Source organism: Nelumbo nucifera, chromosome 5, assembly GCF_055504915.1.
Source record: "Nelumbo nucifera cultivar China Antique chromosome 5, China Antique-T2T, whole genome shotgun sequence".
Classification (NCBI taxonomy): domain Eukaryota; kingdom Viridiplantae; phylum Streptophyta; class Magnoliopsida; order Proteales; family Nelumbonaceae; genus Nelumbo; species Nelumbo nucifera.
Genome location: NC_142653.1, coordinates 38,879,954 through 38,907,728, shown reverse-complemented (window position 1 = coordinate 38,907,728; position 27,775 = coordinate 38,879,954). Strand labels below are relative to the sequence as shown.

The following is a 27,775-nucleotide window of genomic DNA, read 5'->3' as shown; positions in this document are numbered from 1 at the left end:
AACCTTGTGTCTGAGGAGAAAGTGGAAGTGTATTTGGTTCTATTAAAGCTGTGTTAACTGTAACATCCAAATCCACCTTAGCATTTTGTCCCCCAACCGCTGAATCTATGTTCTGTGAACAGAAAGATTCATGTTCCTCTGATTCGATGAAGCGAGTGTGTTGCTCTTTTGAAAAGGGAATAGGCTCCAGGTTAAGTGTCCCCTGTGTTTCCTTTGTAGGCTCTACTGGATTTACCGCCAATTTTGGTGACCTGAGAGTTTGTAAAACTTCCTCCTGGACGTCTTCTGATGGGCCCAAGGCATCATCTTCTAAGAAAAGCAAGTCTGTGTGAAAGCTTTCGTCCTCTAAGATCGGCCTCGACAGCCGCAGATCCACACTACCAAGGCTGATTGTGTCGTTTGTGTTAGACTCTGAAGAAAAATCCTCCTCTTTGAAGCTGTCTTCCTCCTTCATTTCTAACTGACTGCATCTGACACTTCGGGGATTGCGACGGTCATATGAGAGATTCTGTAGCTTCTTGGACGGGATCCACTGTAAAGAGCTCCCATTCTGGGTTGATGCTGAAACCTGATTCGCAGGGCTTGAGGAAGAAGATAGACCACAGTTAGTGTCTATCAAAAGGAGGCCCTTTGGCATGTGACTACTTAAGTGATCATGTGCCTTTATTCATCAAAAAAAAAAGTGATCATGTGCCTTTGAGGCTGGTGGGCCTTCTAGACTTGGCCCATTTGCCAATTTAACAGATGGGCCAAGTGGAATCAAATTAATTGGGTCATTTCCTTCTGAAAAAATGGGCCCACACAATTCTGCAGGCTTATGAGTGCTAATATGGGCCTGACAACTTAAATTAGATTCCCCCCTGGTTTGACCCACTGGTTCACCCTTAATTGGAGACTCCCTTGTCTTTTCTGCAGCTAGATTAAATTCAAATTGTTTTCCTTTTGAGGAAAGACCCCCTAAAGTGTTTAAAAGTCTGTTTTTGGTGCCTTTAGCTGCCACCTAGGCATAGGTCTTTAAATAAGCCCGCCCATTAACTTGGTCTTCACGTTTTTGACTTTCCAATCTGCCCACTTCTTTTGGAGGAGCTAAAGCCTGCTTATCCATTTTTGTGAAAATTCTGTCAAACCTCTGATCTTCCAATCCTATCCTTCTGTCAGACCTCTGAACTTCCAATCCCAACCTTCCATGTAGCACCTATGCCTCTACTTGTTCATCTTCTACCTTTTGACCTTCCCTCCACAGTGCAGCTTTAATGGAGGAAGTCAACCACACTGGGATGAACAGTCCATCCACACAGAAAATTATTTTCCTTGGGATCTCCTCTGGTTTGACTCCACTCAAGGGAGGGCTGCTGAACAAAGATCTCCCCAAAATTCACCATCGAGACATGCACCACAAAGAACAGCAATGAGAGAGGCTACTTCATGTTTCCACAGATGAAAAGGCAGCCCTAATACCCAAATCCTATCCTTCTGTCTGTCAGACCTCTGAACTTCCAATCCCAACCTTCCATGTAGCACCTATGCCTCTACTTGTTCATCTTCTACCTTTCGACCTTCCCTCCACAGTGCAGCTTCAATGGAGGAAGTCAACCACACTGGGATGAACAGTCCATCCACACAGAAAATTATTTTCCTAGGGATCTCCTCTGGTTTGACTCCACTCAAGGGAAAGCTGCTGAATGAAGATCTCCCCAAAATTCACCATCGAGACATGCACCACAAAGAACAGCAATGAGAGAGGCTACTTCATGTTTCCACAGATGAAAAGGCAGCCCTAATACCCGAATCACCACTCCATCCATAATCGAAAATGTCTGTGTTAGATTAGGGAGTCCAATGAAACACATCAAAAGACCCCCAGACTTCTTGGAAGCTCTTGGCAGAAACTTCCACCAAATTATCAAGGGGATCGAGTACTGCTTTAAAACTGTCAAAAGGAGTTAATATGAAAGTACTTCTTAACCTCAACTTATCTTGCATAAGATCAACAACTTTCTTCCAATCGGAGACTGGACTTTTACCTTCAACTACCAGCATCCTTACCCACACTTCTCTCCTGAAATTGATGTTCACAGTAGGGGTGGCTGTACTTTGAGCCAAAGCTATAGGGTCATACTTGGAGCCCGAAGGTTCAGAGGGAGCTTGCAGTACTTCCACTTGAGAGATCTCCTGTTTTTCTTTCTTCCAGTTAGTCAGAAGAGCCTTAAGACTTTCAGCAACCCCCTGCCAACCTTGGCTATCCTTTCCTTCTGGGAAGCATACCAATTGTTTCTTACCCTTGGCAAATGTAGAGAAGATGGACCGAATGGCCCATAGGCTGTTTATCCTTTTTTATTTTTTATGTTCTTTGCTGTAATGGGCCTTAATCTGGGCTTTATTCTTTCCTTTTTTTTTTTTTTCTAACATAACCCTCTCTCTTACACCCCTAATTCTATTTCATTAAGTTAAACTTTAATAATTTACAGAGAAGTCCCTAGTTGGGCAAAGAATTTAAAAACATAACACAAGAAAGAATAAAACCCAGATTAAGGCCCATTACAGCGAAGAACATACAAAATAAAAAAGGATAAACAGCCTATGGGCCATTCGGCCCATCTTCTCTACAGCAAAGAACTCTGTAAGGCTAATGTAAAATCCTCTATAGTTCCTTCTGCATTCCAATATGTACCTTCTTCCTGTTGCTGTAACTCTTTCTTTCCAACTTGGGTTCTTTCCTTTGTTTGCAGCCTCAACCAGAAAATCTTTGAGCCATTCCATTGTCTCTTTTCCTTCTACCAATACAGTTGCCTTCTGCTTCTCCCTTATCTTCAAGCTAAGTTGTCCCTTGATTTTTAACTCGAACAGAAAATTCTTTGCCTCCACTTTCAGGAAGTGTCTCCACCTTGAAGTCGCCATGAAACCTTCAGACCCACAGTCTGCCATCCCTTAGGTTTTCCTTTAGCAATAGTTCCAAGAGTTGGCAAGCTTTTATTGATGTATGATCCTTCTTTTCGTCTCAAACCATTGGTTTCAGCTCTGGAGCTCTCAGAACCTGCCAGATCAATGAGGTTCAACTGTGACAATCTTACTGCTTCTCCTTCGCTGTTTTCACCATATGGACTTGCTCTCTATTGTCTGAATCATCATATGCTCAAGTATGAACCCACATTACTTATTAACTTTAGGAATCTCATCTTCAGTAGATAACATTATAGTTAAGAGAAGGCTTAGTGAGTTGAGTTGAGCAGGTAATGTTATACCATGATCAACTTCCAGACAGCCTCAAGTTTATAATATGGCTTAACATATTTAGAAAAACCAAGAACTATAGATGAAAATGCCCTATATTTGGTCTGCAATTGTCATCCTTGGCTTTCCTTTTCTTTTCTTGTGTACATGGTGATGGGGATCGGTCCAGGCATTATAAGACCTATTTTTGTAAGAAGGCCAAGAAACAGGTTCTGGCATGTACCTCACTTTGTGCCTTACGCCAAAGGAGTTTGGAAGCCCTTGAACTTTTGTTCTGTTAGTACCCTGAGTAATATCTCTACTCTGCCATGAGTTGAAACTTGTAACCAGTAGATGCTTCTTACTGCTCCGTTTATAAAGTGGACCATCTATGAGTTAACCGACATCAGTATAAGCCTTAACCTTTATATGGCAATGCTTGCCAAACTAGTAGCCTCTTCTCTAGCCAGGAAATCTGCTAGTGAATTGGCAGACATTTGGATCCATCTAAAAGAAGAGATTGTTATGGCATGTAGATACGGCCATGAACTATCAATATCCTTCTTTATCCATTGAATAACCAATTGGGAATCTCCTTCAATCTCCATTCTTCTATATCCCATCAAAATTGCCAGCCTCAGTCCATGAAGTAGGGATACCACACAAACTGAAATTCCAATTCCAATTGGACCTAGTGGAAATTTGGCAGGTTTGGGTTGAGCTTCAACCCAATCCATCTGACCTGCCAACCCATTAATGACCCATTTAAATTAAATGGATTGGGTTCAACCCAACCAAAACCACTTTGACCCAACCCAACCCGCCCAACCCATTAACCTTGTAATAACTTCACATGAAAGATGCTTAAACTAAAAAGCAACTCACTTTTGACAGCATTGTTAAGCATGACCTAATGGTAAAAGTGTTGTCTTACACATGAGTGTTCTAGGTTCAAATCACATCACAAGTTACATGGAAAATTTAAGAGCAATTAATATGGCTTGTATACGGTCAAACTATGTGGATCTGGACCGGATCGGATCAGACCAAACCACCTGATTGGGTTTGTGGTTGGTTGAATGTTTAGGGCAGAACTAGACTGGACCGACCAAATGGAATGGTTGAGTTTGGTTTAATTTGAGTCAAGGCACAGTTGGACTGTTTGGGCATGAATCAGACCAGGCTGTTTGGGTTTGGACTGGACTAACCCAACCCAAACTGGACTGAACCAAACCAAGTGACTAGGTTTGGGGTTGCTTTGAGTCAGGCACAGTTGGACTGTTTGGGCATGATCTCATCCGCTGGTATCATTCTCGATTGATCCCTCTTGCCCCTCGTCTTGCACTTCGCTCCTTGCTCTCTGTCCTTCCATCTCGATCAAAGCCCCTTCTTTCCTCTGTTTGTGATATGGGGAGAATGCATTGGACTGAAAGCTGACAGCAAGCATTCCTTCCGCACCTTGATCTGTGCCGCTACCTTCGCTGCTCTATCTTCCATCCCAATCCGATAGCTCTCATTGATAGGCACATGGAACGAAGCTTTCAGTGCAGCATTCCATTCTCGCCTGTATATTGTCTCTCTGGATCAGCTTGGTCAGTTAGTCATTGCTAGTATCGGTCAGTCTCAGTAGTTCAGCCAGAGCGAGGGAGTTCTTCGTCCATACATTGCCCGGTACTTAGTATCTGTAGTAGTCTTAGTCTTTCTTTCCCTGTATGGGAGTCTATCAGGGAGTCGAAGACCACCTGTGTTCTTTGGCGTAGGTATCTTGGTAGGCCCGGGCTCATTTCAGCGCTCTTTCTCTCGGTATGGTTCAAGCCCGACTCGTATGGTTCATTCCTGTTTTCTTTCTACCTTTGCTCAGCAGGCTCAGTACAGCATGGTACAGTCAGGTTCGGCTTGGTAGGTTCGATATGGTACGGTCAGGTTAGCCCGGCTCGTTCGTCAGAGGTTGGCGGACAAGGATAGGACTCATTCCCATCGGTGAAATGAATCAATTATCTCAGATCTTTTTTGTGGTCCAACTCGCTTTCTTGCTGCATGTGTCACGGAGGAAGACACAATCCCTTTCCCTTTCAGTTGTTCAGTCTTTCTGCTTCCTCTGTCCTGACGAGAAGAGCGCCGATCGACTGCACAATTCGTGATTGATATGCGTAATAAAAAGGTTAAGTAGGATTGACGGTTCCAATACAATCCCGGCCGATCATGCAAAGGCTATGTTGCGCGCGTTAATGGATCGAAGAATTGCATAGATAGATCAAGTGATTTGTTTGTGGTGAAAGGAAGAAAGATCAGAAGGTTTGGAACCTTCTCATCGGGGGAGTACTCAGGTTCAAGAAGGAACCAGAAAACTGACCATATCAGTAGTTGGTTAGGTTGTCCTCCTCACTTGCCTTGTGATTCTAAAAAATATGACATTAACTGGAGTCCAACCCGATGGAGGCCTTGCCTTACGAACATCATTTGAAGAGGTGCAGGAAGATATTCATAAGCACGGGTGACATGGAGCTCCCCTTTGGTATCCCCTTCACGGTTGTGGCGTAGTTCTTTTCTTCTCTATCTAGAATATCAGTAGTTAGAAAAGAACGAATGAAGTCAACCAACCGTCAATATAGCTCAGTTCATCGACCCTTGATCTCTTGGTTCGGTATGGTTCCCGGCACAATGATCGTATGCGATCAATAGAAGATGTACGCGCGGGCGAACGAATTAATGCTGCTGCTGCCCGCCCCTGCTTCTAAGCGAGCGAAGCCCTCGCCTATTCATTGGATTAAGAAAAAGGGGAGCGGTCCACTCTGTATAACATGAGAGAGGGAACACTGGACGGGAGGAGAAATGTATAGCACATGACAGTAGCAGTAGCATGACGGAAGGAAGAGAGAGAACGCATGACGAAATTCTTTCTCTGCACCGATAGCGATTTCAAGATTCGAGCTTCCGGCTGATAGGCCCCGTAAGCGACCGCCCCGCCCCTGTCACAGAGCCCTAATGAACAAGCGAAAGAGTTGCAGTCAGGGGGAGCGATACGAAGGAATGGATGCACTTCCGCTATGGCGGGCGAGGTTCCTGATCAACGAAAGAAAGCCCGTTCATAACAGAGCTCATGACCTTTGATCAATAGGGCATTCGCTCGTCACTCATAACAGAACTCCCCCAGGAAGTGACAGATCTATCACTGTCGGTCACGTGAGCGCCAGACCTGCTAGAGATGGAAGGGCACCACTTCTTATTTTACGGAACTCGGAGCTTTCCTACGAACAGCGCTCAGGAGCCATCAATAAGAAAGAGGAGCAGCTCGAGCAAGGTAGAGTCTATCAAAGAATCATGTTCCTCTCCTTTTAGTCGAGTGGGTCAACCCCCTATACTATTAGATAGAGTGGGTAAACCCTACGGAGCTTTCAGTCTCGTGTCTATAAGACCCTACGATCTGCTCCTGGTAAGATGACCCCAGCTACCACTGATCGAACCCTAGATGGCATTGATCTGAACACCTTGACCTTGGTGGGATAAGATCTAGGGAACCTTAGAAAGGTCTCCGTTTACATGATCAGTAATATAATGAATGAATCTTATAAAAGATTAAAGAATGAAATATACTCTTCTGTCCAACAGCGAACCGCGGCCGCTAAAGGAAAGGCATTGGTTCGCTTTCGTTTGTGGAACGCCCATGCATGAATGAAGTGAGGCTGCCCGACAAGCAGAAGCCGTTCGGAAACTAAATCAAAAGGCGAACACCCGAAGGCCTCATCCTCTTACTACCCAACCGTGTACATTCTACATACGAGATGCTTCCATCACGTCCGGGCCGCCGCCTGAAGCCGGAGTAAGAGTAAGAGTTGCCCTAAGTCCCATGTCTCGTAGACCCGCGCGCAATCAATATGGAAAGACCCGGCAGATCGTAGCATATGTTCTGCGAGCAACCAGGTCAGTCAGTGGTTCGGAGAAGCGAGGTACTAGTAAGGAACAACCACCTTTCGTCGGGCAGGGCAGCCAGCCAAGAAGAATCGTCTTTCCCTCCTATTGAATTCCGATAGTACAGAGAGAGATGGGGGGGCCGGCAGCTGTGCCCTAACTCACTCCTGTGAGTCATAGTAATGTTATCCTTTCTTTCCAAGTCCGGTAGTAGGAGCAGGAAAACAACACAAGCAGTAGGAACAGGAACCGCAATCGATCGGGAAAGCAATCGGAATACTCAACATAGGAATATGAGTCTTGGCTTTAGTCTTTCCTCGCTTTGTCACTCTTTATAGGAAGAGGAGCATATTTAGCAGCAGCTGGAACTGGAGCTGGTGTATTCGCAGTAGTCTTTCCTCGCTTTGTCACTCTGGTTGGTTAGTTCGTCTCGTATGATGAATAGGCAACCGGCATACTACATAGTCAGTATGAACCGGCAACTGGAACACAAGCAATAGGAACAAAAGGAACCCGAAACTGGCATAAGAAACCGAAACCTCCACTGCAACGGAATAATAGGAGTAGGAGCTCGTCTCTTGCCGGTAGTAGGAGCGGGAGTAGGAGGTTGTCGTGTTAGGAATAGGAACTGGAGCGGGAGTAGGATCAGGAGCAGGAAAGCCAGTCATCGGAATAGTTATAATAGATAGAACGCTAAGGAAAAACCGCCAACAGGCACAACACAAGCCACTTCAATCGCAAGCAAGCCAGCTGGTATTAGGAATCGCTACAGGCACCGGAATAATATAGCAAACAATAGGAATAGGCAACATAAGAATAGCAAGCAATCGGCATCGCAATCGTCATAATAGGAATAGGAGCGGGTGTCAAAGGAGCAGGAAGATTTTATTCTTCGCTTGTTAGGCGGCATAAGAAAGCGTAACCGTCACTGCTGCTGGTACTCGTAAGTCAGCTGGCTACTAGGCAACTACTCCTCCGGTTACCAAAGCCCTATGGTCACTCGTCACTGGTCACTCTCCCCTCGCCCTACTAGTGGTTAGTATGAATAGGAACATGAAAGCAACCGAAGGCAACATAGGAAAAATAGCAACCAGCCAGTAAGCAAGCAGGTATGTATTAGCAAGCGCAACTCGTATTACCAATCGCCATCGGGAAAGCACACAAGCAGGAATAGTCCAGCAATCGAAAAGGCACTGGTAACTATCTCCTCTGGTTAGCAATCTCCTCTTCTCCTCGCTCTACTAGTTTGTATTATGGTATTGAACAGGCACACAAGCAATAGTCAAGCAGGCAGGAAAGCAATCAATCGTAATAGTAGGTCTTGCCGATTTCATCTCCTCGTATTAGCAATCGAAAGCCTGCCAGTAGGAAAGCAAGCAAAGGTTCTGTAAGACCTTTACCGTCACCTTACCTTATCGACTCCCCAACCCTCCGTCCTGTTACCTCTGTCCCTCTATCATTCTCCTCTACAACCTATTTCTATTTATCTAATCTTACTGGAGTTGGGCCCTTCAACTGGCACAACACAAGCAATAGGAAAGAAAGCAGGCACAAAAGGAAAGAGGCAAGTCACCGTAACCGCTTCCGGTACACAAGTAAGTAAGCAGGTCTGGTAATAGGAAAGAGAGCCAGCTAGCCCAACTAGTGGTAAACCCGAAGCGAGATCGGAGTAGGAAGACCATGAGCGGTGAAGTTCTTTTCCCAAGCCGTCGAAGAAACGCCTAGCCGAAGGCCTCTTAAAAAGTGATGGCAGAACGGGCCGATCAAAGAAGCATGCATTTACAGACAGGAATGCCATAACCTGCTCGAATAGGCCAATATATAAAGATATGGAATTCCCAGCTTTGAAAGGAGTTGGTAGAGAATGACTAGAGGTATCCAATCGACTGAAACCGGCTCCGATCTTTTCTTCTTAAGAAAAGGATGTCGGGCGAATGAGGAGATAGGGCTTCCGCTTGATATTGAACTAGAGGTGCTTTAAAGGCCAGCTTCTGAACTAGAAAAGAAAGAAAGAAGGAGAGGCCTTTTCTTTATGTGCACTAGAAAGGGCGTCGAAGTATCGGCGACTGGAGGAATAGCAGGTGATCATGGGGGAAGAAAAGGATGGCATATTATCAGCTGCTTCGATTCCCGCGAGAGACTCACATTTGGGAAGTCGGGCGAATGAGGAGAATAGGGGCGGGCAAATCAAGAGCTTTAATTTAAGGCAATTTCTTTTTCCCGTAGCTTCCACATCAAGCTTCAGGAATCAACTCATTTAGAAAGTCCCATCCAGCCAGGTATAAGCCCGCACCAGCAGCCAGATTAGGAGATCTTAAAGACCTATTTTTGTCACATAAAGCATTGACCTCTTGTCTCTCCCTGAAGTCATAAGGAGGTTATCGACTGATCAATCCACTGGAGGAGTCAGAGGCAACCCCAGAAAGAGGTGCCTAAACAAGAGGCTTTGAATCCACCTGCATCAAAGGAATTTTGAGCCCTCGACTGCGGTGAGCAGCTGAACTAGAGGCGTTGTTGAAGGAGTCTTAGAATATTGTATACCCCGACTGTATCAGAGGAGCGCAATTTGACTCGATTCAATCATTCCTGCCTTCCTGTTGCATTTTCATTCATTATGCACCTCTAATCAGTAACTATTTTCCAGAGAGAACTACTTCCTTAGCGGATCTTCATCTCTAATAGATCTTCCAATCTATATGATTTTGAGGACTTCTACAGTCGCATCGGGCGATAGATAAAAGTATAACAAATCCGTAAAAAACTTCCTTCTGATTTGATCCTAATGGCAGTACAAAACTCATGGCCGTCAATAGTTGAATTCTTCCAAAGATCGAGGACTCTAGAGAGTGCCTATATTGAAACCCTCCAGTTAATTAATTCCCTCTTGCATCGGATACGGCATATCGATCATTTCTCCTCCGGTCCAATCAGTTCAATTGAGAGCTGCCCCTCTCATATCAGCATGCCTCCTTGGCTGAGATCTAATGTTCTTATCTCCCTAAACAACTCTTCCCCGACCCTACCTACCATTCCTGTGTTTCAATAAAGAAGTGGGCGAAGCTGCTGATAACTGCCATCCCTGGGGGATATTCAATCCTATCAATTCACTTGCCCCTGCGTAATAGACAAAAACACCGAAAGAGGCATATCGGTTATGGAATTCCTATCCCGGGTGCTCAAAGCCTGTCGGTGCCCCTCAGCTTTAAGGATGAGTAATGCATCATGAAGAGGAAGAGTCTTTGTCTTTCCTTCCTTTATCTATGAACTATTTCTCAAAAAAGAATGATTCGAGCCATCTCCGACTCATCCATTATGTCTGGCCATAATGACTGGTGGCATTCAATGCTGACTGGCTATCCATTTTTGGGGTAATCGACAAAAAGTGGGACTGATTCCGATCTGATCCTGCCTGTCACTCCGGGCAATCAGTGACCTCTTCCGAGCAGCTTTTGATCTCTGGTCGAACAAGCCTGCTTTTCCTGGATTGAATCAGATGGGTGGGCGGTCACAAGAGTCTCAGTCTTCAAGATCGATAAGCATTCCTTTCCTTTCCTCTTTCTCCTGTTCTCGATTCCACGGGGGATAATAGATCTGATAGGTGTCAAAAAAGGGGAAAAGATTGAACTGATTCTGATCCGAGCACCGATTAGAAGGCCTTCATCGCTCCTGTCACTGGTAACTGATACCTCTGGAAGGGGAATCTGATCTCTTGTCCGCGGGAGAGTTAGAGCAGCAGAGAATTCCTCCTATCTTCAGTAGTGCCCTCTAGCTGGATCAGGAGTGGAATGTGAGCGGACTTTCAAGGTGGTGCATAGATTTTCGAACATAACCTTGTCTCTTACACCCTTAATTCCATTTAATAATTTACAAAGAGGCCCCTAGTTGGGCAGAAAATTAAAAAACATAACACAAGAAAGAATAAAGCCCGGATTAAGGCCCATTACAACAAAGAACATAAAAAAATAAATAAGGATAAACAGCATATGGGCCATTCGGCCCATCTTCTCTACACTCCCCCTCAAGCTAAGAATAGATGTCAATCATGCCAAGCTTGCTAGTATCATGCTGAAGTTTAGCCTTGGGAATGCCCTTGGTGAGGAAATCAGCTAACTATCCTTTAGAAGTGATGAAAGGTAGATACACTTCTCCAAAAGCCACTCTTTCTCGAATGAAGTGTCTGTCAACTTCAATATGTTTAATTCTGTCATGTTGCACTGGATTGTGAGCAATACTGATGACAACCTGATTATCACAGTATAACATAATTGGCTTATCATGCTCAATTCTAAGTTCCTCCATCAAGGATCTAAGCCACAGTAGTTCAGAAAATCCATGAGCCATGGCTCTGTATTCAGCTTCGGCTGAAGATTGGGCAACAACTGATTGTTTCTTGCTTTTCCAAGAGACAATAATACCTACCATCAAGTTATAGTACCCAGAGGTAGATCTTCTGTCATCAATGTTTCCAGCCCAATCAACATCTATGTAGGCTTCAAGTTTCATATGGCCATGCTTAGCAAATAGAATTCCCTTTCTAGGGGAACCCTTCAAATAACATAGAATCCGCTATGCTGCTGCCTTGTGAGTATCCTTGGGAGCATGCATGAACTGACTAATGCAACTAACAACATATGCAATGTCTGGCTGAGTCATGCATAGATAGAGAAGTTTTCCAAGTATTCTCTGGAAGACTCCCTTGTCTTTCAACAATATTCCATTTGAAGCAGAGAGTTTATGACTCATATCAATAGGAGTAGCAATTGGTCTAGTACCCATCTTCCCTGTTTCAGAGAGCAAATCAAGTACATACTTTCTCTGAGAGATATGTATCCCATCCTTGGATCTAGCAACTTCTATGCCAAGAAAGTATCTCAATTCCCCTAGATCTTTGATCTCAAACTCTGTATGAAGGAAAGATTTGAGATCATTAATCCTTGATACATCATTACCAGTCACAACAATATCATCAACATAATCAGGTAAACGACCAAGGATCCTCTCCTCTTCACAAAGAGGGTATAATCAGACTGTGTTTGTACATAGCCAAAGCTAACAAGGGCAGCCCTAAACCTTTCAAACCATGCTCTAGGGGACTGTTTAAGTCCATAAAGAGATTTCTTCACCCTGCAGACCTTCCCTTTCATATTTGTTTCATACGTCCCTGGAGGAAGAGATATATAGACCTCCTCATGTAACTCTCCATTCAGAAATGCATTCTTTACATCCAACTGATAAAGTGACCAGTCTGAGTGTGTAGACAGAGATAGCAGAACTCTCACAGAAGTCATCTTGGCAATAGGAGCAAAGGTCTCCAAATGATCAATCCCATATGTCTGTGTATAACCTTTTGCAACAAGCCTAGCCTTGTACCTTTCAATGGTGCCATCAGCATGGTATTTGATAGTAAAAACCCACTTACAGCCTATTGGATCCTTCCCTTCAGGCAAATCAACCACTTCCCAAGTGTCATTCTTGTGTTGGGCATCAATTTCTGTTCTCATAGCATCCTTTCATTCTGGAATAGTAAGCTTTTGACACAGACTTGGAAATTGGGTTAGAAGCAATAGAGAAAGGTAAGCAAAATTTGAACGAGAGAGCAAACTATAAGAAAGGTGTTTGGAAATGCAATGTGTAGTACACTTCCTTTTTCCTTTCCTAATAGCAATAGGGATATCAAGGTCTGGGAAGGATGACTCCAAAGGGGTCCTAACACAGTAACTGTTGTCTCTTTTGTGACTGGAAGTGTAGGAGGCTAATGTGCTGTAGGGGAAACAATCTGCTCATTTCTGGTTCTCTGCCGTTGGTACAACCTGGGATTAAAAAGAGGACGAGGAGGTTAAGGAGGAGGGATAGGAACACTGGAATGAGAATAAAATGACTAATCCTCCCTTGACTCATTTGAAGGAGGAAGAGTCTCAATAGAAGACTCAACTGGGACAGAAAGGGGAAGAGCAAACAACTATGGCAAATTCTCCCCCTTTGGACAATGCCTCTCTTGAGAAGAATCATAAAAGGAAGAGAGCTCATCAAAGGTGACATCTATGGAGACATACTGAGTGCCAATCTTCCTATCAAAACAATAGTAACCCTTTTGTGTCGGGGAATAACCAAGGAAGATACACTTGTGGGCTTTTGGTTCAAATTTATGTCTCTGGACACTTGGGATATGTATATAACAAGTGCAACCAAAGACATGAAGAGGAATAGGAAAAAGATCCTTGCTCAGATGAAGAAGACTGAAGGGAGACTTAAACCCTAAAACCTTGGATGACATACGGTTGATTAGATTGGTTGCAGTGAGAACAACATCACCCCAAAATTTTGTAGGGACATGCGAGGAAAATACAATACTTCTTGCAACTTCAACAATATGCCTATTTTTTCTTTCAGCAACTCCATTTTGTTCAGGGGTCCTAACACAGGAGCTTTGGTGAATAACCCCCAAATCAGTGAGATAGCAGGTCAGGTTTTTCTCAAAATATTTTTTTGCATTGTCGGATCTGAAAATTTTAATTCTGGTAGCAAACTGGGTTAGGACAAATTCATTGAATTGCCTCACAAGTTTGGGAACTTCATCATGGGACTTCATCAAATATATCCAAGTGAATTGAGAAAAGTCATCAGTGAACAAGATAAAATATTTGTAGCCACCCATAGAAGGTAAGTGGTAAGGCCCCCACACATCAGAGTGCACAATATGAAAAGGAGAAGATCTTTTATTACTCAAAGGATAACTGCTTCTACAATGTTTTGACAATTCACATGACTCACAATGAAGACTGGATAGACTAATTCCCTTAAACAGTTCTAGGAATAAATGACTTAACGCAGAAAAAGAAAGATGACCCAAACGAAAATGACATAACATGACTCGACTAGTGGACTCTGTAGATGTAGACCCAAAAGCAGTTTTTCCAGGTTGTTCATGGCTCTGTCCAGGAGTGTCCAACAGATATATTCCATTCCCCTCATGGCCACTCCCAATCACTTTCTGAGACTCCAGATCCTGAAAAATATAGTAGGAAGGAAAGAAGGTTACACAACAGTTCAATGACTTAGTTAGGCTACTTACAGATAACAAATTTGTATTTAGCTTGGGTACATGAAGAGCAAAAGGAAGTACCAAGGAATCTGTAGCCTTGATGGTTCCCTTGCCGGAGATAGGGGCAAGAGAGCCGTCGACTAGGGTGATTTTTTCACGGATAGGAAGTAAATCATAAGAAACAAACAAAGTGGAAAGGCTGGTCATATGATCAGAAGCACCAGAATCAATAATCCAAGGGTTCCTACAATTACCTGAAATAGTTGCATGATTGGCAGAAGCCCATATACCTGAATGAGCAAATGCAGAAGAGGTTGAATTTCTTGGAGGGTTGGAAGAAGAGGCCACATCCTCCCAAACTTCTCATGTTCTGCCTTCATAGCTGCTAACTGCTCATTACCAGTCATCTCTTCAGTTTGGTATTTGCCACTATTTGGACCAACAACAATATTATCATACTTCTTTTGAAACCGAAGAGGAAGAAGCTCAGGATGCAATTTCCAACACTTGTCTTTAGTGTGTTTTGGCTTCTTACAGTACTCACAAATAATTTCTTTCTTCCCTGAGCTACTTGGAGTCCCTGCAACTCCCTTGGGTTTCACTCCCATATTAGCAAAGTGATCATTTAGACTAGTCCCTTGGACCTAGACAAGTCTCCTACTTTCTTCACTACTTACCAAGGCATAGGCTTGAGACAGTGAAACACTATCCTTGGATAAAATATTTTGCTTTGTGATGTCATACTCTGGATTCAGCCCTGTCAAAAACTCAAACACCTTGTTTCTCTCAGCAAGTTTCCTGTAGGTCTCAGCATCATTAGTGGTGTCCCAGGCTACAACTTCTATCAAATCAATTTCTTGCCATGAAGACTTCAGTATTGAGAAATACACAGCTAATGGTTTCTCTCCTTATCTCAAATTCTTCACATCACTTCTCAGCTTGTAAACCCTGACCACATTTAATTTCTGGGAATAGGTTTCAACAACACTATCCCAAATTTCCTTTTCTGAATTCATCCAAATAGTGTTGACTAATCTGTGGTTGCATTGAGTTCACAAGCCATCCAATAACAGTATAATTTTCTTGCATCCATTTTTCATATGATGGATCATCTTCCAAAGGAGCCTTCTTGCTTTCGGAGATAAAACCCCATTCGCCTCTACTGCAGATATAAATTTTTACTGATTGTGACCAAGCCAGATAATTAGTTCCATCCAACTTGACTATGGTCACAACTAGTAAAGAGTCTACAGAGGCTCCCGGAACCTGTAACAACATGCTTGTTTTCAACTTCTGAAGGGCTCATCTTCTTAAATACTTCGAAAATAACTTTTAACAACTTTGAATAACAACAAATGAAGACAGAACAAAAATTGTGCTGTGAAGCAACCTCTATGCAGCTGTACCAGCTACTTGTGTCACACCCGAAAGCCGGGAGAAACAGAGAAATCTCAACCGCTCCTTGTAGATTTCACAAAACACCAGTCCACTTGATTCGATCTTCAAGGTGAAGGATGAGAAGTGAAGGGATGAGAGATCCATCGTATGGACGCCCAAATCTTGCGGAATAAAGGGGCGAATTTCAAAAATTTTTCTCTCTTTCAACTGGAATCGCATTCCTTATTTAGAAAATCATATTTTCAAGGATCAATCTTGAACCATAAACTGAACCAGATCTGAACCAAAAGGAGTAGGAGAGGATTATACCTGATACAGAGAAAAAGTATCTCCCAACGAAGGTGTTCACGCCCAAGGAAGGATCCAAAGACTGCTCCCACTGAAGATGGCATAGTGCAGGATGGAGCAGAATCAACAGTATTCTTCTCCAAGAATTCTGTCCTTCGCAAGAAACAACAGGATGGCACGTGAACACAGCTTCCTATCAATTCTTTCTCAAAGAAATGATGTCAAGATCGAATCTTGACTTCTCCCACAACTGGAGATCGAACTGGATGTTTGGCGGCTGCAGGAAGGAGGCGGCAAGAAAGATCTTTGTAGGGATTGTAGAAATCTTTCTTCTGTGATTTCAGCTCTGAAGAGGATCTGATTATGTGTCTTCTCTAAAGGCTGCCGCCCCCTCCTTCTTTGTAACCCCAAAGGATCAACTCCTAATCCTCTTAGGAGTTGCTGATCCAAATCTTATTTGGATCAAAACATCTTTTTAGGTGATAAAGATAAACCCTTATCTTATCTGCAGATTGGATCAACCTTCTCCTAATCTAATTAGGAGGTTTCCAGATCCAAATCTTATTTAGATCTAGGCTCTCTGAGTGGATGGGGTTAAGGCCCTATCCTATCTGCTGATCCATCTCAGAATTCGCCCATATTTAACTTATTAAATAAGTCCTATTCGAAATGGGCTTTAGGCCCATTAAGCTTATGTGCTCACTTAACCTTCCTAATTGCTGCCCAGTTGGGCTTCCTTGTATGGCATGGGACCCATGCATTGATCTACACATCAGCCACATGGGTTCGGCCCAGCCTTTGTTACAAGGCCTGGCCAAATACACTGCTGTGGACAGTGCACCCCCTGAAACCCATCAAATGGGCTCTATGGGCCCAACACTTACCCTAAGTGGTCCCTGGGCCAAGCTACCTTGTAACACCCAGGGACTGTGGGCAGATGCAAGATTATCCTCAATGGTCTTACTCTCAACCTCTCAGCCCATAATGATCAAACACTGCCCGACAAGAGAGGACCTCTCCTTCGGCTGCAAGGAACAATGTTGCACTCTCTACTTATATGGATCCCAGGAATTAAAACCTTTTTGCAAACCTTTTAGAAACCATAATATATATACTTTTATATCTCATATAAAATATACTTTGCAAAACAAATCTCAACGATTGAAATCGACTGCCGGCAGTCTTGGTTTCCATCAGTGAGAGTGCATCCCCGATCATTACTTTTGTCCGACAAAGGGGCTGATCCTATCACTATGATCACCCACTCAGATGAATTCTCAAACTGTCCCAACATACTCAGGTTTTGACCCCGCTAAGGATCTCACTGATTGGTATATCAAAGACAGCCAAATCCGACACCTAGTGCAGTATCATAATTGAGTCTAGGGGTTGGGTGTAACTTTCCAGTTTTGCCCATTAATCTCCAAGGTCCAGGGCAATACTAGAAATTTGGTCTAGTTCAAAGATTCAATTAATCCTACACTGCATGTGCCTAGGGTCTCACCCTGGCAGCTGAGACAGGCCACCCTAACCGACTTGGTGGCACTACAGTGTCAGCCTTATCAGGATAGGTCTCCCCAGACCGACCCACTGGCTGTGAACATTCTAAACTAACATGAGTCTCATTAAGTGTCCAGTTTAAGGGTATTACACAGAAACATACCAAGGGAACATGAATCAAAGATGCACTTTTATTCATTTACAATAAACTCATAAAGTACATCATTCTGATTGAAGATGAAGATTTCACAAAACACCAGTCCACTTGATTCGATCTTCAAGATGAAGGATGAGAAGACCTTCAGTCACTGAGCGCCCAGGTCAAACTCCTTGTGGGCAATCAGATTTCTCCAGAAAATTAGGGTTTTAGGCAACACACTTAAATCTATTAGGAGGACAACAAAACCAGTCCCCTTCTCTCCAGAAACTACTAACAACGGGGCTGAAATAGGTTTCTCTAACTATTCATACGATTCAGTTCTCCATACACTGTGTATGGGAAAAAAGAGGTAAAAAGAGGGAAAAGTCAAGCCTGCTCTGATACCAAGAAGAAAAGCAACCTTTTGAAAAGAAAGGACTGTTTAAAAAGTTGCAGAAAATCAAAAGAAAGTAGCAGAAATCAGGTTTCAAGAAGAGAGAAGAAGAAGAAGAAGAAGGTGGCGGCAACTAGGGTTTTGAGAGAGAGATTTTCGAACATAACCTTATCTCTTACACCCCTAATTCCATTTCATTAAGTTAAACTTTAATAATTTACAGAGAGGCCCCTAGTTGGGCAGAAAATTAAAAAACATAACACAAGAAAGAATAAAGCCCAGATTAAGGCCCATTACTGCAAAAAACATAAAAAAATAAAGAAGGATAAACGGCCTATGGGCCATTCGGCCCATCTTCTCTACAACAGTCCCACAGGAAAAAAAACTTTCTGCTTGTCGTGTGTTCTCAGATTCTTGAATTCTCATCCATTGTACAAATAATCATATTGGTGTATTATGCTTGTTATTATCTATTTCTTTTTAATATTAGTTTTTTATTCATATAATTATGTGGGTAGATTTTACTTTTGTTCTTTTACTGCATGCTTCAAGGTAACCCCCTTCTTCGTATTGGCTCAGGTGGCAGAGGAGCTCTATCAGTCCGGTTTCATCAGTTACCCCCGTACAGAGACCGACTGCTTTTCAGCAAGGACAGACTTGCATGTCAGTAATCTTATTTAGACATTAATATTCTAAATTGTGAGAAAAATGTCAATTCAAGTTGTTATTTTTATAATTATTAGTTGATTTCACTTAATAAAACCAGTAAAACTATGATTGCATTCTGCCAAACCCCAGCCATAATGATATTGTTGCTTAATGCTTCTTTGGGAAGTGATGCTAGCCATTATATATAAAATCAAAGAGCAATTTGGGAGTCTATGCTGGAAATGACCTTATTCTGCCATTTCTTACATTTTCTTATAACCAACTATGATCCTTTTGTTGTATTTTACTTTTAGTGTCAAGTCCATGTCTGCTTTGTCAGGTCCTTTTGTCCAGGCAATGACAGGCCTGGGATGGTTATATACCCATTATACCCTTTGCTAAGACTGGGCCGATCAAGGCCCAAGATGACCCTTATCCTGGAGGTGTATTTTTTATGGAAATCCCTGGAGTTTGTGATACAGGTCATTATGGTTTATTGTTGAGGGGTGGGCCTCTGTTTGGGGTTTGGCCTGTTTTCTCATGGGCTCTGTTGTAGTATGTTCCTGTGTTTGATTAAAAAAATACAGGTCATTATTGTTTGGGAAGTAATGGTCTAAGAGCACATGTGGTCTAAGGTTTATAAGATCTATATTGGTGGAGACCCTGATTTTTTTATCAGTGGGCCTTCATTGTCTGCCAGTGCAAAGTGGGAAGATGGTGTGGTTCAGGAGCTGTTCGAGTTCAGAAGTTAGAGGAAGTGATTTTATCTGGTTATATGAGTTGTCTAGAAACATCAGTTGCAGTAATTGGTAATATTGCTATGGCAGAATGTTGTGATGGTAGTGCCCCATTATAGTTTGAGGAAAGTTCCATGTGATCCCAAATGCTTCAAAGAAATATAACAAAAAAAAAAAAACCGTACTATCTTCACTATGGAGGAACAGATGATTTATTGTTTCAGCTTCTTTCTGACTAAGAATGCATGTACTGAATACCCCCATACCCTTATTAAACAGATTGCGCACCATCATCTTTTACCCTACGATGTTATCCACACCATGAAAGCTATTTCTTATGGGCCATGAAATATCCACACCAAATTGGATGGACCATTATAATAAAATGTGTTAGATACAGACTTATCAAAAAAAAGTGTTAGATACAGCATATTAGTGTATCAAATTGAAGTCTGGGTGGGTCAGTATTAGTCTCATGAGGATTAGGATATGATTAATTTGGATATTTATATTTTTCTTGTTAGTTTGTATATAAGTCTCTTGTGATCACTGGATTAATAAGTAATGTAATCATTTATCTTCTAAGCCTTTATGATATCTGAGCCACCAATCTGGCTCTAGTGATGCTTCCTCTGCTGCTGCTGTCCTGTTGTAGCTAGCATCACTTGCTGCCCATTGGTCTCAAATGTGTATTCTTATGTCTAGTTTTCCTTTTTTTCCCAAAAGAGATCTGGTCCTGTTGCTAAGGCTGTATCTTGGGTCAGTCCAATCTGAGCCCAGCCCCAAAAAGGTCAGGTTCAGTTGGTTGAATATTGGGCTAAGGTTGAGACATCAGGCAACCCGATCCAACCTGAGCCTGGTGTTTTTAATACATATGCACCTGCATATTCTACTGTTTGCACATACTGTAATAATTTTCCTTTGATTTTAGTTTTAAAGATCATGATTTTATGTGTCAGTTAACTAGGATATAATTGGAACATGTAGTAATTGAAACACTCATAAAAAACATGTAATAATTCAAAATTCATAAAATGTAATAATTCAGACTCTTAACTCTCATTTTCATGGATTGGCATCACTATCAATCCCTCTGTTCTCTTTTTCCTATCAACAACCCTAACCCATTTCAATATCATCCCCATCCTCTTTGTACTTCTAGTTCTAGAAACCCTTAACTCCCACTAGGACCTAGTTATTGGTGCCAATCTCTTCATCTTATTGAGATCTAACTCTCAATAGACATGATTGAAAGTTCAAACTTTGTCAAGGCATGATTCAAGTTTAAATGTTCAATTGAAGTTCTTTTGGAGCACAACTGCATAAGGCCAGACCTTAAACCATAGTTTGGATGCAAGCATAAGTTTTCTTTCTTTGTCCTTTTAGGTGTTATGTCTCTTGGATCTTGGTAGCAGTTGGATGTTCTGATTTTTGTGTTTATGCAGTGGTCCCCTCAGGTTTTATTTTATGTTTATAATGTTCTTTACTTCTTTTTATCTCCTTAAAATATTTCTTGTGTTTGTTTTGTTTGAGGCATTTTTTGTTTATGGAATTGGAGATGAAAATCAGATTTTTGTGTTTATGCAGTGGTCCCCTCAGGTTTTGTTTGATGTTTATAATGTTCTTTACTTCTTTTTATCTCCTTAAAATATTTCTTGTGTTTGTTTTGTTTGAGGCATTTTTTGTTTGTGGAATTGGAGATGAAAATCATAGGTTTATGCAAAACCTGAGTTACACAAAATTCTGATCTTTGTATCTTTTCCTTGAAAGTTGGTGAGTTAGTGGCTCATTTATCTTTTATTTTTTTTTCCTAAAGCCAACTCAACCCCAATCAAACTGACCCAATCCAACCCAAAGTTAGAAGTTAGTTTGCTTTTACTGCCCATGAATTGAGTTCTTGGGATTGAAGGCTAGGTTGGGCCAGGGTTGACCTCAACCTGAAGCAACCAGATCTGAGTTGCACCCTACCTGTTGTTTCAACAAGTAGCAATGGTGTCACCTACCCAATCATTTAGATTGCACAAAAATCTAGAATTCGATACTACTCTATGACTGCTAACCTTATAACATTCCTGAATCAGGTTCTCATCCTCAGCCACTTCAAGGGGCTGGCCAAAATTCTCACTTTGCATTTCAAAGGGATCAAATTTTTCCAGCTCCAATCCCTGAGCCAAAAATTGTGATAAAAAAAAACAAAATAATGACACTGCATAGCTGATTGACACAGCCTAGCAAAGGTTGCAAAGCAGTGAGAGAGCAGATGGTATTGAATTTCCACTGAATTCTATTTGATGTAGGCAATGGTGCAAGAACAACAAGGACATCCTTTGTGGGGCTCATATGCACAAAGGCTACTGGATCCTGAAGCAAGGCTTTGGAGAAGTCCTAGCAATGGTGGTCATGATGACAAAGCACATCCACCCATTCATCCAACAAAGTACTCTGCTGGGGAATCTGGTTGGAGTCAAGACCACCATGTAAGTTGAGTCTTACCATAACCGTTAGAGAAGGAAATCATACTGAAAACTCTGTGAATCGTCTTCTAAATTGTATTTTATCTTGATTAAGGTGAATGGATGTCATTTTTTTAGAAGTAGACATTCCTTTCTGTCCATTGAGTTGCTTCTACAATTGACTGCAGAGACTGTATGAGCTTGTTGTTCGCCATTTCCTGGCCTGTGTCTCACAACCAGCAATTGGCGCTGAGACCATTGTTGAGATTGATATTGCTGGTGAACAGTTTTCTGTATCAGGACGTGTGATATTACAAGTAAGTATTTTATAACATTTTCTATTTCTTCTGACCTAATGGAAGTATATGCTTCTTTGGTTGGGCTTTTCATTCTTCAACTTTGTAAGCCATGGCATTTTTTCTTTTATCAATAACAAATAGTTTTTCATTAACAGAATTAAGGATTCAGTATATGAAAGGGGAGATAAGCTTTCTTGACTCACCTTACCAAGAAGTCCACCCAATAGGTGGGAAAAACAATTACAATTAAAATTGAACCGAGAGAATAGAAACCCTATTAACCCCTTGTTTAGCTAACCCATCCGCAGAAGAATTATCAGATCTTTTAATCCATGAGAATTTTACACCAATATCCTTTGTTAGCCACTTGAACTTCTTCTTTTCATTGCTGTAGTTCCACAGTCCATTCATTTCTTCCTTCAACCTGCCCACTACCACCTTTGAATCTCCTTCTATAATCAACTTCCTGATGCTCAATTCTTTAGCTCTTTGTACTCCTTCCAAAGTTTCTAGTATCTCAGCCCGAAGAGAGTCACCTGTTTCAATTGGTCCTGAAAAAGGTGCAATTGCATTTCCTTCCTCATTCCTGAAAACTCCCCCATTGTCTGAAGGCCCAGGATTTCCAGCACTGCTACCAACAAAATTCAGTTTGGAAAATCCACTAGGAGGAGACCGAATAGGACATTTAACCTCCTTTTCTGGTGTAGAAGTTGCTATCTCAATCCATTTCCTCTGTAACTCATCCACTGTAAATTCTTCAAACAAGTTTGAAGGCTTCAGCTAATGTACCACCCTTATTTGGATCACTTAAGTAAAGTTTCTAGGCTTTTCTCCTTATCTGAGAAGATCCTTGAGTTTGTCTTCCCATATTGTCCAGCATACAGCAGCCCTTGCGCACCTCCACATCACCCTTAGTTGTAGAAGCAAACAAGCTTTGCATATTAAGTGTGTGTGTGGGGGGGGGGGGGGGTCCACCTGCATCCAAAGAAAGAAATAAACCATTCCCAAATACTTTTAGAAAAAAAAAGGAAATTAATAAGTGATAACCAGTCTCGCCTTCGACCTTAAGTGTAAGCCATGGTATTTGTTTTGCCTATTATTGTCATTTGATTAGTGATGTATTCTATACTGCCTTATATATTTTGTCCATGAAATCAGTTGTGAAGTATTGCTTAAAAGTTGCAAATAGTGTGAAGAAGCTGGTTGTCTCTGAGACCATTAGTCTCCACAAAACCCTCCTAAGGTCCACTTACATTTTTTCAGTAACTGAAACTTTATTGATTGAATTAAAGAATGGTAATATTACATTGCAGTGCCTAAACATCATAAATTTGGCCTTGCCCCTGCTAGCCAGTGGGAGTCCCTTTCCACCATCAACCAACTGAGAGTCAAATCTTTGGCAAGTTTTCTTGTGAGACTGCTAATAAATCTGCCCTTGTTGAATCACCAGACTCCCCACTACCCATGATTGCCTTACTATTCTGATACGATTCGCTTACTAAATTGTTATAAAACAAACGAAAAAGAACAAAGGCATACAACTACCAAAAGACAATTCTCTATCTAATCAAAACATATAGTAATAAAGGAGAGAAAAGTCAAGATGGGCAGGTTAATGACATATGTAAAGAAGAGGAGATGGCTAAAAGACTAGAAGGGAAACAAAGAGAATACTATTTAAGTCTCTTAACATTCTCTTGTCTTAGTGAAATTAATGAAATATCCCTGAAATTTCCCCATTTCTACATGCCTAAATGTTTATCAATATTTAAATTGCAAACCGTGCTTCGATGTAGAGATGTATAATGAAAGAGATTGCACTACTGGCTGAAAATTCTGAGAACAGGCTATATCTGGGTTCCAAGGTCAGCTAATAGTGTTGTAGATAAAGTATATATCTTAAGGGAGGCTATAGTGAGGGTTAGGTCAATTGTGGATGTGCTTTGGCACAACTTAGTTGTATATATCAGTCTTATATAGTTAATAAAGTACTCACCTTTATGGATAAAAGAATTACTTCACAGAGGAATTTAACCCAGTAGTTTAAAGTGCCATGTAATATTTGGAAGCCAACCCACCTATATGTAAAGAGGAAGTTCCAGATTTTGAGCTATGGATGCATTAATTTCCCTGTACAGCTGTACTCTCTTCATTTGCGGGAATGCATTTCTATTCCACATTTGTGAGATGTCCTGCTGCAACTTCCCTCCAGATGCCAAGTTATCCCTGGTTCTTATGAATTATACATCTAAAGGATGATTATTGAATTATACATCTGTTGGATAAGAAACTAACAACTATTTCCAAATTTTGATTTGCAATATATTTAATGCTAAAGTATGATAATTAATCTTCCATTTGAATTATGCTGATTGTGTTTGCCCAGAAAAATTACCTTGATGTTTACCGATTTGAATCTTGGGGTGGCTCAATGATACCAACATACAGTGTTGGACAACAGGTTTGTTGCTGATCTCCATTTTTTTGCATTTATAATTTCTGAATTGTAAATTGGCGAGTGTTCTTTTATTTTGTTGTCTTCTCATCTTATGTTATCATATATTATTTAATACTGAAGATTACTTTTTTTTTATTATTTTATCAACATTCTTTTTGTTATTATTCTGGTTTCATGAGTTATTCAATGTTACCCAACTTTTCGTTACAAAGATGAAGCAACACATGGCTATTCATTATTATTCCTTCTAAGAAATTTAAGGTTTACAAGAGAAAGGCTAACACGGATATTCTTGATTCAATTCATGGTTGTCAAGGCATTGCCTAGGGGCCCATGGGGGCCTTGCTTAAGCACCTAGCTATTTTGTACATGGCACTATAAAATATTTTTTATATTCTTTATTTTTTGATATTATAATAATAAAATAGACATTATAAGGCCAAATGGTTCATTTTGTGTGTTTATATACTAGTTTCTTTTTACTATTTTCTTATTTGTTAGGGTTCAACCGTTCAATCAACACACATGTTGGTCTATGCTATTTTGAACCCTTGAAGACTTAAAATCTGAACCAATAAGCAAGGGAGAACTTAAAATTTTGCCTAATCAACACATTGTTCTTCTTCCAACCTTCATTTTCTTCTCTTGGGACAAAGACAAGGGCTGTTTCTTTTCTCTTTTTACTGCTTGTGAATATTGTTGATTTTTTATGTTTTAAAATGGAGTTTATACTTTATTTTTATAGATTATTGATAATTATTAGTGAAGGATGATTGCTGTTTGCTATGGACCAAGGGAATTGTTGAAAGCTTGTATTTTCCTAAGTATAGTACTGCAGGGGTCTATTGTACTTTTACCCCTTTTATTTTTTAGTTGCGGTCGCCCTAGTTTATATAACAAAATAGCTGGCGCTGCCAGCATGCTTTTGACTCTCAATCTCTTCTCCTCTTCTCTTCCATCACTGCACTGATAACATGGCATTAGAGCGGGACTGTTAGATCCAAAAGAAGAGATCGAGCACAGCTTCCCTGTCTTCTCCATTTGCCAGATCCAGATCCAGATTCATTGAAGACCCAGATCCAGATTGGACTGAAGTACCCTCTCTCCCTTCTCCTTTTTTATTTTTTCTGGTTGTGTGCCAGAACAGAACCTGTAATAGGTTCAGACTGTTAATGTGAGGTGAGCAGTCCCTTTTCTTTCCTTTTTTATGGGGTCGGCTGATCCCTGTAAAACTGTTGGTCGTGAGGACCTTTTGTGGGCTGCAACAGCAGCTTTTATGGTGAACTGGAGGTCAGAAAGTAATCTGTACTTGCTGTAATTGCCTTCCTGTTGATACGTAGGTCAAAGGATGACCTGTTAGTGCTGTTACAGCACCTGTGTTTTATAGAAAAGAGGTGCGTTTTCTGAAGAAAAAAAGGGGTTTTCCTTGGTACCCTATGTTAGGATTTTTTTAAGGATGTGTACCCCTCTAAGAGTGGTTTATTGAATCTGAAATCATGAGTGGTGAAGATTCTGCTACATCCAGTGTTTCCTCAATGCCGAATGGAATGAGTGGGGGTGCAGACCCATCCTTTCCAATGGCTGTTATTCCTCTCGACGGTTTAAATTATTTGGAATGGTCAAGAGGGATCAAGTTATACATTACTGCAAGGGGGAAGATAGGTTATACAAATGGGAGAATCAAAGAACCCAATTCTAAGAGTGTTGAATATGACAGATGGAACCAGGAGAACAACATGGTTATGTCCTGGCTTTTAGTGTCTATGCAACCCCAAATAAGAAGGAACTTTATGTGGGCTGAAACGGCAAATGAAATCTGGGAATAGGCAAAATCAACCTATTATGAGTTGCGTCAGTCTTCATACTCGTGAGAGCCAGTGGAGGGTTTCTCCTCTCTTATATGTTTTACCTTCTTTGCCTTCAGAAAGACTTCGACGGATTTAGCCCAAGGCACATAATTCTCTCCATTTAGTTTAATGGAGGTCATCTGAACATTCAGGTAGTCTGTAGGCACCATCACATTAGGTTTACAATCACTGTTATATCCCATTCTGTTATCACCGATTCTTCACACTTGCTGAATTCTATTACCACTGAATTCTGCACACTGCACACGACTAGATCACACTCGTCACACTGATTTTAGCACTTGTTGTTGCTGAAAAGTGTACTCTTTACACCACAAACCCTACTCCTACGGCTACCTGAAATCTCACCACTATATGATCACAACTCTTCCTTCGAAATACACAAAAACAGCATAAACCCTAGCACGCTACTGTCTGAAACCCCAGCATATGATCTGAAACATACTTCCTATTTGATCCACAACAGAAATCATGCACAAAAATCTCTTACCTTATCACTGAAGGAACAACCACACGAGCAGAAAATCAGTCCACACAAGACAGCCACTGCACCACACAGATCAGCCCTCTTCTCTTCATCGATTAGGGGAGGGCGATCTTAGAAACCACAGCAACCGACCACACAAGACACGACTGGAGGCATAGAAACCTCCAAGGGGAGAGGGCGATCACTCCTTTTCAGCCCTTTCCCTTATCTCCAGTTGAATGCAGGAAAATCAAGAGAAACCCTAGATAGGGTGCGCAGAGAATAGAAATATAGGCAGACAGAAATCTAGGCAGATTCGAGTAGCTCTGATACCATGTTATGATTCAGCCTGCCTTGGAGTTCTGTTTGTCTGAGATCAGTCACGTAGAGAGAGGTAGAAAGGTGGAAGAAAGAGAGAGAGAGAGAAAAGAAGAAAATTTGGTTTGAACTGGAAGTCAACGAACATAACTCCCATTCAGCCAGACATGTGCTTTTATTATTAAAATTAATGGAAAAGACACATGTGCCCTTATTTAAGTAAGGAGCACTGGTTCTAACACAATATTGCAGATCGGCAACCTTAATCTAAGTATAAAGACAGAAATACCCCTGCGCTAACAATAACATTTTTATTATTTAGAGACAATGATATCAACATGGTGCAATCATATGGAACATCTTGTTGTCCAAAACATCTTGGTCATCTTTTCACACATGTTCGTACTCTCATCCTTGTCATAAAGAAGTAATTTCAAGTATATATCCTGAAAATGATATTCCTAAATTTGTCGATGGCGTGCAGTTTATCCCAACGGCATTGACTCTTGATTCAGGGGTTACAAGGCCGCCTCCTCTTTTAAGTGAAGCTGATTTGCTAAATTGTATGGACAAGGTGAGGATGACCCATTACCCTATGTGGCTTAAGGTTTCTGCCTTGAATTGACTCTGATGTTATGCATTTTCTAA

At 41.4% G+C, this 27,775-nt stretch overlaps 1 protein-coding gene across 1 annotated transcript in view; it reads left to right on the top strand.

Moving 5' to 3' along the window:
• The window catches only part of TOP3A (topoisomerase 3alpha), a 100,169-nt gene that overhangs the window by 23,703 nt on the left and 48,691 nt on the right, over positions 1 to 27,775 (top strand). The window contains exons 8-12 of the mRNA XM_010271997.3: positions 18,460 to 18,543; positions 21,563 to 21,742; positions 21,907 to 22,035; positions 24,404 to 24,478; positions 27,612 to 27,701. Coding sequence (XP_010270299.1) covers positions 18,460 to 18,543; positions 21,563 to 21,742; positions 21,907 to 22,035; positions 24,404 to 24,478; positions 27,612 to 27,701 — 558 coding nt within the window. The remainder of the gene's footprint in view (positions 1 to 18,459; positions 18,544 to 21,562; positions 21,743 to 21,906; positions 22,036 to 24,403; positions 24,479 to 27,611; positions 27,702 to 27,775) is intronic.